General features: G+C 37.5%; 1 protein-coding gene across 2 annotated transcripts in view; it reads right to left on the bottom strand.

Moving 5' to 3' along the window:
- The window catches only part of ralgps2 (Ral GEF with PH domain and SH3 binding motif 2), a 160,034-nt gene that overhangs the window by 95,636 nt on the left and 46,439 nt on the right, over positions 1 to 17,959 (bottom strand). For both annotated transcript variants that reach the window (XM_079831193.1, XM_079831194.1), the window contains exons 3-5: positions 14,340 to 14,472; positions 14,068 to 14,172; positions 11,910 to 11,960 (exon numbers count right to left, since the gene is read on the bottom strand). In XM_079831193.1, coding sequence (XP_079687319.1) covers positions 11,910 to 11,960; positions 14,068 to 14,172; positions 14,340 to 14,396 — 213 coding nt within the window. In that variant the 5' untranslated portion in view covers positions 14,397 to 14,472. The remainder of the gene's footprint in view (positions 1 to 11,909; positions 11,961 to 14,067; positions 14,173 to 14,339; positions 14,473 to 17,959) is intronic.

Below are 17,959 nucleotides of genomic sequence, written 5' to 3'. Positions count from 1 at the left end.
ACCTGCAATAATTTAAATGTTAAAGGTCCCGTTTTTCGTGTTTTTTTGAAGCTTTGATTGTGTTTACAGTGTGCAATATAACATGTGTTCATGTTTCATGTGTAAAAAAAACACAGTATTTTTCACACAATTTACTTATCTGTATACTGCTGTTTTCACTGTCCTCAAAACGGCTTGAAAGATTTCCCTGTTCTATGAAGTCCCTCCTTCAGAAATACGTAACGAGTTCTGATTGTGCCAGCGGTTCCCGTGTTGTGATTCGGCAGCAGCTTAGGGCACGCAGAGCGCACGTTACCGGAAAGGTCACGCCTCTTACCATAACGGGGGTGCATGCGCTCAATGATCTCTAAGTACAGCGTCCCTGGGAAAGCCAAACAAAGGTGACTTGACTCTGGGATGAAAATAACAGCGTCTCGACGACATGGCAACAAACAAACTATACGAACGCAACCGAACGCAACACTTCCTATTCTCCACGCGGGAGCAACAAGACCACGCCCCCTTTTTCGCGTACTCTTGTGAGCGGAGGTTAGTCGACATACTGCTCTACTGACGTAATTAAAGCAGGAAATACCAGGATGTAGTCCTAACCAGCCGTTCGCTGTAGGCTTTGAAAGGGAACTTCTGTTAAATAAAATATCTCGCTTGGCATTGAACTTTGAGCTCTATAATTTTACAGGTATTATAAATGCTCTAACAGCAACATTACACACTAACTAAAGTTTGAAAAATGGGATCACGAAGAACAGGACCTTTAAATACAACAAATATACTTTAAATATTTAATCTCATGATCTAATTCTACCATACTAATAAAGAAAATTACTTATGTTAAATGTTAAAAAAATTGTATTGCTAAAGTAAGTGTTGAAATGTTTTCTCCTGCATCCTATTCTTCTGCAGTAGAAAATGTCAGCACTGCTAAAAGTGTTGTTTGAGTTGCACTGTGAATTCACATTTCCTTTAGGCTAAGGCTTATTCATTTCACCTTTGGTGTGAAAGGGCCTTTACAAACGTAATTTGTTTGTTATGAAAAAAAAAAAAGTTTAACCAGGGCTATATGTAAAATTCAGAAACCCTTGTTATTAGCGACACCAGTGGCCATTAAAAGAACTGCAGCCATCAACTTAACAACTTTACTTTCTTGACATTATTTACGTAAATCATAGTTGAAATTGGCATGAAAAGAAACATTTTGCATTTTTACATATTAGGCAGACGAAAATAAGAGTGAATGTGTGCATATTTTTTTTTTTAAATCCTTAACTACAATAGAACTGGAACTTTTACCGTTCTTATTTATTTTTCTTTATTTCCTTAAATCCCTTTTAATCCTTTAATAATTTAAATAAACCCTGAGCAAAAAAAAATTATTATAATAATTGGTGTCCCCCAATGTCTAAGAAATGGTTACAGCCTTGGCGTAAACATCACATCATTTTGATTTTCCTTCATATAAAAATTCATAGACAACCTAGAAAGTTGGAGAAGGTCTTGTTTTTTAAGTTTCATTACAAGCTATTCACACACTGGCAATTAAGCAATTAGTACATGAACATTCTTACATAGCCCCTTAAATGCTCTGATATAAAAATGGTCACGTCCTCAACAACATGCCTAGCACATTAAAAGGTAGGGTAGGTAAAATTTGGTTAAAAAATTTTTTTTCCAAATTTGTTTAAACTTTCTTTATATATCAATACATAATTAAAATGCAAGTACTCTGAAAAAGAAAGTATGAAAATTGAGTGTCTGTAGACCTCTCACGACTGTTTTAAAGACAGCTCATTATTTCCATTCACTCCACCTTCTCCCTTCTGGGCTCTTTCCAAAGCCACGCCGACCGCTCAGATGACATTTACCTGAGGCGAGCGGAGAAGAAGGAGCGGAGTGCATGTAGTGACATCATGTCAGAATCACATGTAATAAAAAAATCTAACTTTATCATTATGAATATAAACAAATAAGATGTCTTTTAGTACTCACTCTCAAGCTAGAATAACGATACTGGTAAAGTTCAAAATACACACACAACACAGTGTCTACGACACACACAGATACAAGATAAAAACATTGGTAGAGTATATAAAAACAAACCAAGGGCCGAAATAAACGTGCAGGTAAAGTTCCCGGTGAACATGGTAAAAGAGTTTAGACAGAGGGTAGTAGCTAAAGCTAACTTAGTTCTAAAAAAAGTTCCTGGATGCGGTGTACCAGCTTTTACACATGCATTTTGTTATCTAAAGTTACATTTTGCGAAATTCAACACGACAGCGATCAACTTGAGCTAAGCATATTGAGTATTTATCATCTCTACTAATGGTTCGCTAAGTGTATAACATGTAACTTTATGCTAAGTAATGTTATGTTAGCTATATTAGGCAGCTACGTGTGCTAGTGAGACATGCTTCATGAAAACATAAACCAAAAAAATTTATAATCAGAATGAAAGATTACCTGTCCAGCAGAAATACAGCCTCTTGAACTCAAACGGGTGCGCCAGGGTTGCCAGGTTTTCACAACAAAATCCGCCCAATTGCTACTCAAAACTAGCCCAAAACAAGCCCAATCGTGTTTCTCCGGTAAAAATCGCGTTTGGGGGGTAAAATGTGTGTCTTTTTGGTAGGGCTGCCTGCTAAAATTCGCAAATCCCGGGGAAAAACATCACATAATTGGGGTCGCTTCAACCCGCGGACATGAAAAACAGCCCGCGGCTACAGTGTAGAAGTAGCCCGACTTGGCAACACTGGGGCGCGCGCATGTGGGCAGATCCTGGAGCAAAAGCGGCGGTAGCCATGGTAGCGAGAGAGAGTGACAGGCGCCCAAGCCAATCACTTGATTCGGCCCGAACGAAAATAATGAGCGGTGTTTATTGCAGATTAAAAAGTCTAGAGTCACTCGATTTTTATACTCTCCTTTTCAGAGTACTTAAATTTTTATTATGTATTGACATATAAAGACAGTTTAAACAAATTTGGACAAAAGTGTTTTAGATCATACTTACCTACCCCAGCTTTAAGCTTATTATATATAATAAATATATAATAAATAAATAGTATTGAATACAATACAATTAATAAAACACATTTTTGGTCAATTGTCTATTAAAACAACAGAGACACTGCATGTAAAAAAGGGTCTTAACACAAATTTACATGAAACCGTGCATCATATCACAGACAAATATCCATTTCTTATAATGTGAAAGCCTGCTGGGCTCTCGTCCATGTTTTTTGCATTTACTGTATAGCAGAACATGAAGACAGAGTGCTGGTATTAACATAATCTCTTATGTTATGCATCACATCCATGTGTCGGGCTGCCTGCCATGTGATCTGTGCAGCTAGTTTGTAACTGGCTCACGTGTGTCTGCAGTGGTCTTTTCGGAGTCCCTACCAGCATTCTTCACAACAGTACGTATGCAACATGTTGCTCCATCGCAGCCAAAAACGGCCAGACTAATGATAATGTGCGTCATAGCCATGAAGGCCAAAGAAACCCACTGGTTCCTCTGTTAATGCTTACAGATGCATTGCAGCGCAACTAAGAGGGACGATTTTACAATTGAACATGCATGTGCAATATTCATGTGGCTCTGTGTGAGCAAACTGATTAAAGATGCTGATCTATTATCCTTCAAACCCAATAAGAGTCTCTCCTGAGGTAATCCTGCAAAAGGAAACCACAGGTTATCAAAGGATAAACTAAAATCAGCATCTCAACCACATAAAAGTAAAAAGGATAGTTCATCCAAAAATTTAAATTCTTTTACTCAACCTTATGTCGTTCCAATCCAAACCCATAAGGATTTCTTTTTTCAGTGGAACACAAAAAGGACAAGTAATACACCATGTCCAAGTTGCCATTTTCCATACAATTAAGGTAATATAAAAATGACAAAAGGCAAATAAATATAAAAATGACAAAGGTATTTGTTTATATATTTTGGCATCAAAATGTCAAAACCAATCTGTATACATGTTCAAATGACAAGTTCTAAATGGCAAGAATTAACTTACGTCCGTTACCAAATTGCTGATAAAAAATGGGCCTGGCCGATAACTAATGACATTAACAAATTAAAATAAATTAAAGAAGACAAAATACAAAAAAAGAATTACTTTGAAAAAAAATAATAATAATAATGTTTGTTTTTTACACTTTTGGTAAATTCCAGCCTTTTATTTTTAATTAAAACTAAAACTATTAAAACTTGGTTATGGTAATTGAAATAAAGTTGAAAAACTAAATAAATAAAAATAAGCAACTACCTTGACAACTAACTGAAAAACAAGTTTGAGATTAAGTACTAAAAGTAACTATATATATTTAAAAAATAGAAAATATAGAAAATATATTTAAAAAAAAAGAATACAATCAATTTTTAAAAAAAATTATATATATATATATATAAATAAATACAGTAATAATACACAAATAATCACTAAATATAGCACTCACAAAGCCATAATATGGATTCAGAATCCTTGGAATATAAACCACTTTAAATGAGTTTTTTATGATGCACAGCATGTTTTTTTTTTGCACACAGAAGGTGAGGCGGCCAAGAGACCTTCAGATTGAACGATGCTATTGAATAAAGAACCACTTGCTTCTTTATAGCTTCCTTTCTCTTTTTCACACATTTCACTTCACTTCTGCAGAGCACAAATCATCAAAATCTCTCCTTCTTCTAGAGCCTCAAAGACAAAGAGACACACACACTCTAATAACAAAAACACACACAGACGACAGAAAACTCAATGAACTAAAGTCGACCCAGGCACAAAAAAATAGGCTTCTGTTGCGATGTGTTTAACAACCTCTATTGAAATCAAAAACTCTTTAACAACATCTGCCGAGTTAAAAAGCTCCATCAATTAAAGCGAACCAATAATAGCAGGACTGCCAGCTAAATGATATCATTGCATTATTCTGCTCAAATCAAACAAACCTTTCCATTCCACCCAGGGCATCGTGGGTCAGAGTGTGCTTATGAGCGCCTGTAAAAAAGGGTAATGGGGTGGTACAGAGAACAGATCAGTATGCATGTAGGTTGGAAAAAGTTTCGCAATTTCACACATCACTCTGAAGACATTTTCATGAAGTTTTAGTGTTTTAATGCATGCACTAAAGCCTCTGGTCTGCATTACAGCTGTGAGCTCATGCTGCTGCCATACAGGATCATACTACACATAGATGTGTCTGCTGTACACTCAATCTGAACCTTATTAGAGTCCACATTCTTGCAGAGCCTCACTTTTGACACTTTTACAGGCATAAAGTCTGGTCAACCTGGTCAAAGTCTGACGAGACTGACAAGTAAAGATACCCACTACAGTTCACTGTTGGGGGGTTGAAATTAGGGATGTGCGATATGGACAACAACAAAAAAATCAATATTGCGATTTCGATTTGAATCACGATTTTGAAACAATATTTCCTTACACACATACTTGTGTGTATAATTTTTTTGGAAACTGGCTTTATTGTCAATATTTGCGGGCACAGTATCTAAGCATTAATGATATTGTGACGTTGGTAATTTCTTTATGCCTTTTTGAACTCTTTTCGTATATTGTGCAGTTCGCAAATGCCTGTATTATCGATTTTTGTATTCATGCTTTGGAAGAATCTTTTTTGCGTCTTTTGTAACATCTCGCACACGACTCAAAGTTCTACGTGGTGCTCATAGTAAAAAAAAGTTCACCTTTTAAAAAACGCATCTCTAGACCAGCGGCTCGTGTTTAATCGCAAAAATGCGTTCTGTGTAAATGCCACTTAATACTGTTTTGCCGCAGTGAAAGTTTGACAGGTCTCGCAAATTACCTGTATCTGATACATCACCTGTCCTTTTTTTGGTCCTTATCCTGCCCTGAATTCACCTTCCCTGTTTCTGTGCTTTCTTCCATGTCATTATAGTAAACAGTCTGCTCTTGCGCTAGATTAAGGCGTGCTGCATTCAGATTGCACACTACAGTTAAGATGGCGCGTCTTTTGTGCGCTCAAGTTTGTTATTTTAAATGTAGACGCACACATTTTTTGTGAAGCTGGTGTAACCCTTTCTGTAACATTGTAACAACATTGAAAGCTCAGTCAAAATGCTGATGATAGCTGCACATGGGGTTTTTTCCATCATCTTAATAAATATATCTAGTAGCAGAGTGAATGCAAGGGCTGGAATTCCATCTCTCCGTTGCTGAAACTTCCTCATCTTCCTGGATAATGTGACTCATGATTGCTTAGCAACGGCAGACACCGCGAGAGCGCACGCTCCCGGTCGCTTTTTGAAAGGAGAAAGCGGCATGGCCGGCGTTTTCCCCACGTTTTTAGACGCGACATGTGAACTGCCCTTTAGGGGGATGGTAAAAAAAAATATTGCTTTTCTGCGGTTTAGAAATCGCGCATACTCAAATCGTAATTTTATTACGATTTAAATTAAAATCACAGAGATGAAATCGGACATAACCTTATAAAAACAAAGCGACACATAAATATATGTTCACCACATGTATGTAACTGTCACTAGGTGCGTTTACATGGAGCAATGTAATCGGTTTAAAAGTCCAATCCAAATGAAAATGCTCCATATAAACACCTCAATCGGAATAAAAATGCCCAAACCGAATGAAATTGTAATCGGTTTGAGAGGGGTGGAATAAACCTTTTCATCAACCGATCAAACAAAAAATTCCACCATGTAAACGACCTGATCCGATTACTTTGAGTGCACATCTTTCTGTGACGTGATATACAGCGCACCATCACACCAGGCTAATGTTGACAAGAGAGAGAGAGAAAAGTTCATTTTTCTGAGGTATTAAACTTTTTTATTTCGTAACAACTTATGAACCTAATGTTGGAATAATGACACAGACATAGCCTGGCTACACCATCTCATCTTGACAGCGTTTTTCCTAGGCTTCAACTGCGCCTCACAGAAGAATGTATTTTTCTGAGGTTATTCTTACACTTCACAACAAATAATAAATAGCTTTTATAAAAGTATGCAAGTCCTGGTAGCCGTTGAGAGTTGCCATTGCAACGGGGAACATTCAAGCTGCTGGAGAGGACGTGTCGATATTTCTCTCGTTATATATATATATACACTCACCTAAAGGATTATTAGGAACACCTGTTCAATTTCTCATTAATGCAATTATCTAATCAACCAATCACATTGAGGCAGTTGCTTCAATGCATTTAGGGGTGTGGTCCTGGTCAAGACAATCTCCTGAACTCCAAACTGAATGTCAGAATGGGAAAGAAAGGTGATTTAAGCAATTTTGAGTGTGGCATGGTTGTTGGTGCCAGACAGGCCAGTCTGAGTATTTCACAATCTGCTCAGTTACTGGGATTTTCACTCACAACCATTTCTAGGGTTTACAAAGAATGGTGTGAAAAGGGAAAAACATCCAGTATGCGGCAGTCCTGTGGGTGAAAATGCCTTGATGCTTGAGGTTTAGAGGAGAATGGGCCGACTGATTCAAGCTGATAGAAAAGCAACTTTGACTGAAATAACCACTCGTTACAACCGAGGTATGCAGCAAAGCATTTGTGAAGCCACAACACACACAACCTTGAGGCGGATGGGCTACAACAGCAGAAGACCCCCCCGGGTACCACTCATCTCCACTACAAATAGGAAAAAGAGGCTACAATTTGCACGAGCTCACCAAAATTGGACAGTTGAAGACTGGAAAAATGTTGCCTGGTCTGATGAGTCTCGATTTCTGTTGAGACATTCAGATGGTAGAGTCAGAATTTGGCGTAAACAGAATGAGAACATGGATCCATCATGCCTTGTTACCACTGTGCAGGCTGGTGGTGGTGGTGTAATGGTGTGGGGGATGTTTTCTTGGCACACTTTAGGCCCCTTAGTGCCAACTGGGCATCGTTTAAATGCCACGGCCTACCTGAGCATTGTTTTCTGACCATGTCCATCCCTTTATGACCACCATGTACCCATCCTCTGATGGCTACTTCCAGCAGGATAATGCACCATGTCACAAAGCTCGAATCATTTCAAATTGCTTTCTTGAACATGACAATGAGTTCACTGTACTAAAATGGCCCCCGTCACCAGATCTCAACCCAAAACAGCATCTTTGGGATGTGGTGGAATGGGAGCTTCGTGCCCTGGATGTGCATCCCACAAATCTCCATCAACTGCAAGATGTTATTCGATCAATATGGGCCAACATTTCTAAAGAATTCTTTCAGCACCTTGTTGAATCAATGCCACGTAGACTTAAGGCAGTTCTGAAGGCGAAAGGGGGTCAAACACAGTATTAGTATGGTGTTCCTAATAATCCTTTAGGTGAGTGTAAAAGTTTAACAAATGCTTCAAATTGGTTAAGTAACACTACCCACGGTCTTTAATTAGTTTTGTTAATATTTATACCTCTGTGATTATGGTATATTTCCTTAATCATCTGAAATATCTATGCCCTTAGCATGTATCTAGCCAGTAATGATGCGGAGCACGTCTTGAATGCTTTCATTCATGTTTCACTGTATATCCTGTTTTTATTAATAATTTGGGTGCATTTTATTGTGTTGAAATAGCCATTGTATAGGACATAAATTAGGTTAAACTTCTGCATGTCCTCCCACAGAAAAATAAATAAATATAAAAATTACCAACACAGAACTATTGATCCAGTTATTATAATTGGCAACGCTACGAATCTATGCAACAGAAAAACTGTGCGCATGTCACAAAATGATTCCAATTGAAACCATCAGCACATGTAAACACCAAATCGGTTTAAATAACGTCTCATGTAAACAGTCCACCGAATCATTCAATCGGAATGATTTTATTCGGAATGACAAACAAGTGCGCATGTAAGCGTGGCTACTGTCACTAGGGCGGTACCCTTTAAAAAAGGTACACCTTTGTACCTAAGGAGTGCAAATTATGCCTCGTTTCCACTGAGCGGTACAGGGCAGGCGTTGCCAACAGTACCCTTACTTGAAAGTAGCAATCAATGTCCTTCTCGATTATAACTGAGTATAATTTGAATATATTTTAATTAAACCCAACAATTACCAGAACAACAACATATCTTTGTCAAAATAAGAATAAAATCAACACTATAATTTGCCCTAACACAAACACAAAAACAATGTGTACTTTTACAAAAAACAGTGCATAATACAGCAGTAGCCTGACATTTACACACATATTACATCAACCTCTGCCTTTTACTCCTTCATGTTACACTACAAGGCAAAAGCCTGTGCGGCCAAGATTCAAAGAAATCGTCAATAATCCTTCAACAAATCCCTTCCACAGAAAGCTAAAACAGCCAACATCCAGATATACTCAAAGCGAGACAGAAAGCTAGATCTGATCCAGAAAGAACCATCATCTATACACATAATTTGTAGACAGATACGCATGTTGGACAAACCGCCCGCTAAATCAATCCCAGACATTTTGAAAATCCGAGATTAGTTCTGTATCATCTTCCAGAGAACCAGACCCTCGACTTTTCAAAGAGGGGACCTGCAATTCCACCCTCTCCTCTCCTCTCCAAGCAAGCGTCCAGGCATTCCAAAACAAGGCACTGCTGCCGTGCCAAGAGAATCAAAGCCAAACAGTGCTGCATAATCAATCAAACCGTCCATTGACAGAAATCGGTAAACATAATTACACAAATGACTGTAATTACCATAAATAATGACAAACAAAAAAAATCTCGCCAGCCACAAAAATTTCCCACAAACAAATTAAATTCACATAATATTTAGTTCCCCTCAGTCGCCTTGATTTTGTCTCTTACAGCCAGAAAAAGGCCCCAAACGCTACATTAACATTCAATGTGTGGTAGCCTCATCAAATGCTTTATAAATCACAGTCTGTGTGGCTAAAAGCCCAACCTTACAGACGTTGGATAAAACATGCCTGTGCTAATAAATCGTTCAAAGAGGAGAGAGAGAGATGGAAATCGAGGTCCAGATGTCAATAGGCAAAATAACTGCCGTTATTTATTTGGTACTCTATATAGCTGAGAGTTTCAGGTCATTCAAACCCTGTATTTCTTTCTTCTGTGGAACAAAGATATTTTGAAGAATGTGGGTAACCAATTTTTGATGCTCTTAGACTTTCATTTTATGACAAAAAAAAAAGACATATGTAACAAAATCATGATACATCTTCATTTTTTTGTGTCACATGCAGTTTTATTGAGAGATGGATATTGATTTGTAGCCTATATGATGTTGCTAATAATGCATCGAGCTACAATGAAATGTGCCGTTTGACACAAATATTTAAATAAACCAGCTAAATAATCCCTCTGTCAAGACAAAATGCATCTTTTATTAAAGAATTATTGAAAATGTTGGACCTTACTTAGAAGCTGGTGCTTTTTTTAAAGTATATACTCCAATAAAAGCCATGAACGAACAGCCCTAAAGCGCAGAAACATTTCGCTGTGCGCTTACTGCCCTCTGCTGGGAAACTCTGGAACGGCCAGAGAGGTGACCGTAAATAAACCAGGTCCAAAAATCACAGGCTATTTTGTTATTAGAGGCTGGTTTCATTGAACTTGTCCAAATGTAAAACACGGCGTAAGGCTCTTTAGTCAGTCCTATGAGTCAGTCACACATGGTTTTCAGCCATTTCAGTTAGTTTCCTTTAAGGAAACATTTGCACACAAGCAAACAAATTTGGTTCAGGACCCATACTTTAGAAAACGCTGACCAAAATAAACACTCTGCAAGCACCAAATGAGAGAAAAAAATGCATTTGGCATGTAAGCACATAGTTACTCAGCAGCTGGCTGCTAGCTGTATTAGTAACTGCAACATTATATGATTTAAGCAGTCTGACCTCACTTATGTAAATGCAGTAAGCAATGAAACCATCTACTAAAGAAAACATCTGCTGCAACTCACACATCTTCTATGTTCCAACAACTTTTCCCACAGTGGAAAGTTAACAATCAGAAGTGTATCTATTTATTTATTTTCCTTCAATGTGATGACACTAAATGGCGATTACTTTAAAGTCATGAACTGGAAATTACAACCAGCTTTTCCTGTTAGTGGGTGGGATATATTAGGCAGTTTGTCTTCAAAGTTGATGTGTTGGGAGCAGGAAAAATGGGCAAGCGTAAGGATTTGAGCGAGTTTGACAAGGGCCAAATTCTGACGGCTATACGACTGGATCAGCGCATCTCCAAAACTGCAGCTGGTCAGTATCTATCAAAAGTGGTCCAAGGAAGGAACAGTGGTGAACCGTCGACAGGGTCATGGCTCATTGGCTCATTGATGCATGTGGGGAGCGAAGGCTGGCCCGTGTGGTCCGATTAAACAGACGAGCTACTGTAGCTCAAATTGCTCAAGAAGTTAATGCTGGCTCTGATTGAAAGGTGTCAGAATACACAGTGCACCGCAGTTTGTTGCATGTGGGGCTGTGTGAAAGGGGCTATAGCCACTTTTTTTTCAACATGTCGTGCTCGAGACCCAGCCTTCTTTTCCATTCATCAGTGCTGCGGCCCTGCAGTTGGATACTATAATGCGCGTCTCCTGTTTTTAAGAGCAAACACATGTTCTATTTGATCATCCCCTTATGCCTGTCACTCAGACATCAAAACATTTTGTCAAATTGAACAGATAGTGAAACTAAAGCACTTCTCCTCATGCGGGTAAATAAAGACAACGGCGCAGCATTTCAAGATAATTTCCGATGACTGACAACACAGAATTTGGTGCTGATGTGTGAACGGTCTCTAAACAGTAAAAAGCCCGAACGCTGTTGCTTGTGTGAACAGCACAATTGTGTATTTACCGGTAAAATCATTCTGGCAATTTTACGGTAATTTACAGTGATTGCTGTGTGAAAGGGGCTTAAGTGTACATTTCGGACCATCAGTGGCAGTGAACAAAGGCCTTACCTCAGGTTGAATGGCTTTGAACACTGGAGCATCCATAAGAGTGATCTGACCCTGCAGAAGAACACAGATGACATCAGCACATCATTTTCATATGATACACATATGACATATGATAGAAGACATCATGTGTTGGCACCTGTTATTTATTCATTTATTTCTGTTTTATTTTAAAAGTTAGGCATTTCACATAGATTTTTTTTGTATTTTTTTTCCCTTCAGGTCAATATCTCCAGATTCGAAATAGATGTTACCTTTGAAATGTTGTGCATAAGCATTTATTACAGTAGAGTTTCTGGATTTATTGGCTTATCCATCCTTACATGAGAGTGTGTAAATACTCTACACGCTGTCTAACAGACTATGAATAATAAATCATCTTTTGTCCACTGCTCAGCTGCCATTCACAAGACATTTTTCATGCATGCATGAATGTCGTGCGTGTGGGGTCACCGTGGAGAGTATGTGTGCATAAATAAAACACACTTCGGCGCAGTCTTGAGACTGAGACTGGGATGATGTACTGTATATAGGTTAATAGGTTGGGACATTAATAAATAAAGCACAGAAAGAAACTCTGTACCCCAGATAGAGACACTTTCAGACAGGCGTGTGCAGAAGCAGGTCATTGCATTTATTTCAGGTGTACTAGGGGTCAGAAACATAGAGAGCGTCCCCTGGTGGTGACACTGAGATATATCACAGGTATTTATTACGCAGTTTCCACCGGTAACATAAGCTTTGCTTGTTGTGCACATCTGACTAGAATCTTTTGCCTTTTGCAGCAGGTCTGGCTGTATCTATAATTATGTAACACAAAATATTGCTAAACTTTAAATGGTAAAACCACTCGCATTTACATATGAACACTATTTCAGTATTCAGCAATAGGTTAGGTAAAAATAGAAAAATAGCCTGTTAACCTGTATCAAATAATCGTTAGTGTAAAGAAAAATCAATAGCATCTTTTGCCACACGTAAAGAGATTAGCCAGAGATAATTTACATACAGAAGTCTTAACAAGGTACAGTAGCCAAAACAGCCCGTTTGATTTAATTCTGAGAGTCATAAAGAAGGTGGTAAATGATCATGAAAAACTTAATTATGAGTGTTTTTGGTGGAAGAAGCGTTGAGCAACATTGTAAATGGACTTCAGGGAGAAATAAAAACAGATCGTTGCTGGATTAAAGCAAGTATGAGTCAACCAGCAGCTGTGTATCTTTTCCTCAAGTTCTTAAGAGAGTTCAGCTGGGTGTTTAGTTTGAGTCCTTGAATTACCAGAGAGAGGAGAGTTTGATAGCCATGCTCAGATTCTGGTGTTTAATTCAAAATTTAGAGAGCATTGCGGCCCACAAGAATGTCGGCCAAATGACCATTAATTATTACTGAAACCGTGCTGAAGTATTTACTCTCTGTCTGTGCTCCTGCAGGCCTTCATCTCTTTCTGTTTTCCATGTGTTTTTCTTGTGATCCGTTGGCTCTGTTTATAAATGGTACCGGGAACACTGCTACAAATCACAGAGGACGGATTTTTTTGTGTGTCCTGGATGAGAGTGATTGGATCAAAAATGGATCGCGTTTAGTGTTCAAATTAAAAATCATTACACACTCTCAATGTCATTTCAAACTTTTTTTCTATTTTTGGGTAAAATTTTCTTTTAATAAGGCCAGTTGATTAAACCTTTAAATCAAACCTGTTGTTTCCCCCATTCAATATTACTATTTAATAGTACAAATAATATTTTTTGTATTATAAATTTAAAATATTTTGTTTTATTGTTATTTAAATTATAAAAATTAAACATCAAAAAAGAAATAAATTACTATTGCAATAATTAAAAAGTATATAATAACATCATTTTAGTTTACAGAACAACAGTAAAATTACACTAACAATGCAACTAATATTAATTTCTTAATTTCTTTGCTTTTAAAACGTTAAATTATAGAGCTTTTTTTTATTTGGCAGACCTTAAAGCTTCTCTTTTGCTGACAACATTTAGAAAAGATTCTTGTTACAAAGTTGGGAAGAATCTTGGCTCAAGAATTATTCCGTTGACGTGGGTCATATTTCAGGTCGGAATATATGGAAATATCTGTATAAATATGGAAAAAATAATCAAATCCCTGTTTAATGAAAAGTGAGGCGAGTGTGGCTTACTGCATATTCCTCTGGCGTGACCTTCAGCACGTCGAAGACCACCGCGTCAAAGCTCTTGAGCTCCGATGGGCCCTTCTCACTGAGGGATTCAGAACTGCTGCTCCTCTGGAGGGAAAAGACATGGAAATAATGACAGGATAAGCAAAAAAAGCGAGATGATAAAATACATACAAATGAGCCAAAAAAGGGTTTCGTCATTAGATTAAATGATAAAACATGCAAGGTCAAGCAGTATTTGTTTGATTGGAAATTATGTTTGAATGTGAGCTGACCTCTGAGGCCGGGGTCGTGAAGGTGGAGAGGCTGGGCTGGCCATTGGGGACGTCCATTATTACCAAACCATCAGACACTAAGGCAAGAGCTCACTCACCATCGTCATCCTCATCAGCTCGCCTGTATGGCCCCCTGCACACACAAACACACATAATTCAGGTAACATCAAGGCCTGGATTGTGACTTGACAATGCATAAAACTAATAATAAATCCATAAAACTGCAGGTATAAGTATAATATATTGCATTCTAAATGTCTGCAAGCTGCTCAGATCCTCCATAAACCTATAATACTCCCAACTTCAGTGCTTGGATCAGATTCAGTTGAAATACAGTTTTTCATAATCACCAAACATAATGTTTTCATTTATGCCAGAAAGTTCCATTGTCTCATTCATCAGCAGCACATTCATCCAACAGTTGTTTTTGTAACACTTGGGACAGGCAGTAATGTTCTTCTGGAAAACACAGTTTTTCTTCTTAAATGGTCTTTTTGGAAGAAATCTCTATTTTCTCCTTGGCAGTGTTTTCAACAGGATTCTGGGTTTTCAGCAGAATTGGTTCGAATTACATACAACAAAACATTATAAAACAGTTAATTGCTTTTAGTATACTGACTTTAATATGAATTATGCATTATATTAATTTCATATTAATATATGCATTAATTGTATTCATTATTTTAATTTAATTAAAATACTATTTACACCCATTCAAAAACACGATATATTTGTTTCATCTGATGAATATAAAATTTAAAAGAACTAGTACAGTATATTAAAAACAAAAATATAATGGTTTAATGAACAACTTAATACAAGGTTCCCACTCTAAGCCAAATGTCAAATTCCCTGACTTTCACTGACTAAAAAGATGAATTTCCATGACCTATAATGAACGAAAAAACAGGCCGCTGTTGTGCTGAGCACAGAGCAGACAAAAACCAGCCACATACAGTATTTTAAATCCATCCATCTGCAAGCTTTATTTACTTGTTCAGACGTTTTTGGTACAAAATTAAGTTAAACACACATACACTACTTTTTTTTTGCTTTTACTCGTTAAATGAACTTTGAATTTTAAATTTTTCTTTACTATTTCTACAGACATTCATTTATGGTTTTTATGCTTTCAGGGGTTAAAAACTGTTTGTCATCAAGTTCCTCATTCAGTCTATTTATTTCTTCACATTTAGTTTTTGCAGACCGTCTTAGACTGTTTGACTGAACAATGATTGTAAGATTGCCTACACTTCCTGCCTTTAATACAAGGTCATCAGCAGATTGCTCCATGGCTGAGGCATCCTTCTGGAGACGTGGATAGATACGTTAAAATATTTGAACAAGAACGACTAGACCACTAGAATGTATGCCACCACCAACCGACTGGAGGTGATGTATTAAGATCAAAGCTATGAACGTGAGGTTTGAATAACTGATATGTTTTCATTAAAATGTTGTTCTTTAAACACTAGGCTATTTCTGTAAAATGGTTATGATTATTTAAGTCTGAAATAATTATCTAATAATTATTCATTATTTAAGTCTTGGAAAAGTGTTGGTAGTTTATCTAATAGTTTATATTAATTTATTCATATACGAAGGTAACGGCTATGCACAACCAATTAGAAAATTATGTGCAACTGCCACTAGGGGGGCAAAATGCAACAGTCTTATCCTAATGTCGTGTGCAGGGAAAAGGCGGCTTATCGTGTCCTTTTTTTCTTTCTTTTTTTTTAGCTTACCGTGTCCTAATCAGACATGACAAAGCTCCAAGATGACAAAATCAATCATAAATCACAGCTAATCATAACAGCGTGTGGGCGGGGTCTGTTCGCAGCTAAACACAAAAACCAAACAAAATTAAACTAAACAAAATCAAACCATTAAACATTATTCAAAATACATACTACAGTGACTGATACAAAATTTGTCATGGAATACACTTGTTTGAGCTTTGCATAATATTAAAATGCTTTGAGCATGAATATCATCTTGCATTACTTTAATAGCTACTATGAGAGCAACAATGGACAATTTACCTCAGATTTTGAAAAGAAATTCAAGGACGTTCAAACTGTCAGCAATAAATACTTGTTATTGTGCATTTATGTCCTTGTTCCCTCTGTATGGGCTGAACTATCAGCTGCAAAATCCCAGAAATATAAAAATTTCAGAAATAGAATAATTTGCCGTGTCGCGGGTGGTTAGGACAAATAATGATTAACATGGAAAATGTATCTTCTATTGCATTTAGCTACGGTGGCCAAGAAGTGCAAAACAAATCACAATTCCGAAAACAAAATAACAAAAAGTTTATTATCATCAACTTTACATCAACTTTCTCCTGCCGCAGCCTGCTGTAGCCATAGCTACGTTCTGCATGACTTGATTGACAGATGTCTCGTCTAATCAGCGGTCAGTATTCCATTTGCCACATATACCTACCTTTTCTGTTTTGTCCGACTTGTCGTTGTGTTTTCTAACTTGTTAATTTGCTTTGAGACTTTCCATTGCGTTTATAATTTATTTTGTTTTTGAATTTTTTTTTTTTTCGTAATTGTGATTTTGGTTTGTACTTCTCGGCCACCGTAAAAAACCCTGATATTCCATGACTTGGACAAAATAAAATAAACTTCCATGACTTTCAATGTCTGGAATAGACCTTTTAAAGTTCCATAACATTCCAGAAATTCTATGACCCGTGGGAACCCTGTTGAACCCAAAAAACATGACTGGATTCAGTGAGTAATTCACTACACTGGACAATTTGTGGGTTTGCGTCTTTTTGGTCATTCAATAAAAGAACTGGTTCATAAGGGACATTGGTCGGTTTTTCCACCATCGGACCAAACCCTTCTAAGAAAAGCAAACCGTTTACAAACCGTTCTCTGCCCGGAATTCTGGAAAACTGTACTGGTCGAATGCATGTAGTGATGTCGGCACTCAGGATTGGTCACTTGTCTTTTGCCTGGCTGTCAGTTTCTCTGTATTCACTATTTGAGTGAAGTAAAAACCCGTTAATAATAAAATTAAAAGAAATATATGATCATCCTCCATAACGCAGTTGCTATTAACATCTTATACCGTCTCTTGAGTTACCAAGGCAATGACTGACGCATTCGTATAATATTCCAAAGAGCTCTGTTATCAGCCCCACAGTGGAAAATGAAACCATATCCGTACGGAATGGAGCGGTTAAGCAACAAGAACGATTGTCCCGACAGTGGAAAAGCGGCTATTATTAATGAATTAGGGTATAGAAGTTTTTGCGTGTAGCCAAAACAACCCAATGGCAGGTCCAGTTATTGTCTACATTCAGTTCAATACTGCAACCTGCAAACTCAAAACTCATGCGATGAAACCCAGGAATACTAAATGTTAACCGGAGCAAACTATGCGGATAGTCTTACTTGTGTTAGACTGAAATTTTCTGTGATCCAGAGTATTGCAGCGATTTTACTTGCACAACCTCCTGTGGGAAGAGCAGTGATGATGTTTAAACATCTCTCCTCCACAATCTGACAACAAAGGCTGAATGCTCTCTCTGAAGGTGCAGGTCAGGAATGCAAAGAACATCTTGCCAGGTTGCTCAGGGCAGGGAACTGGTAACTGTGTGA

The sequence above is a fragment of the Gobio gobio genome, assembly GCF_949357685.1.
Source record: "Gobio gobio genome assembly, chromosome: 12".
NCBI lineage: Eukaryota > Metazoa > Chordata > Actinopteri > Cypriniformes > Gobionidae > Gobio > Gobio gobio.
Note: the sequence above shows the minus strand (reverse complement) of the source record. Positions and strands in the feature narration are given on the sequence as shown.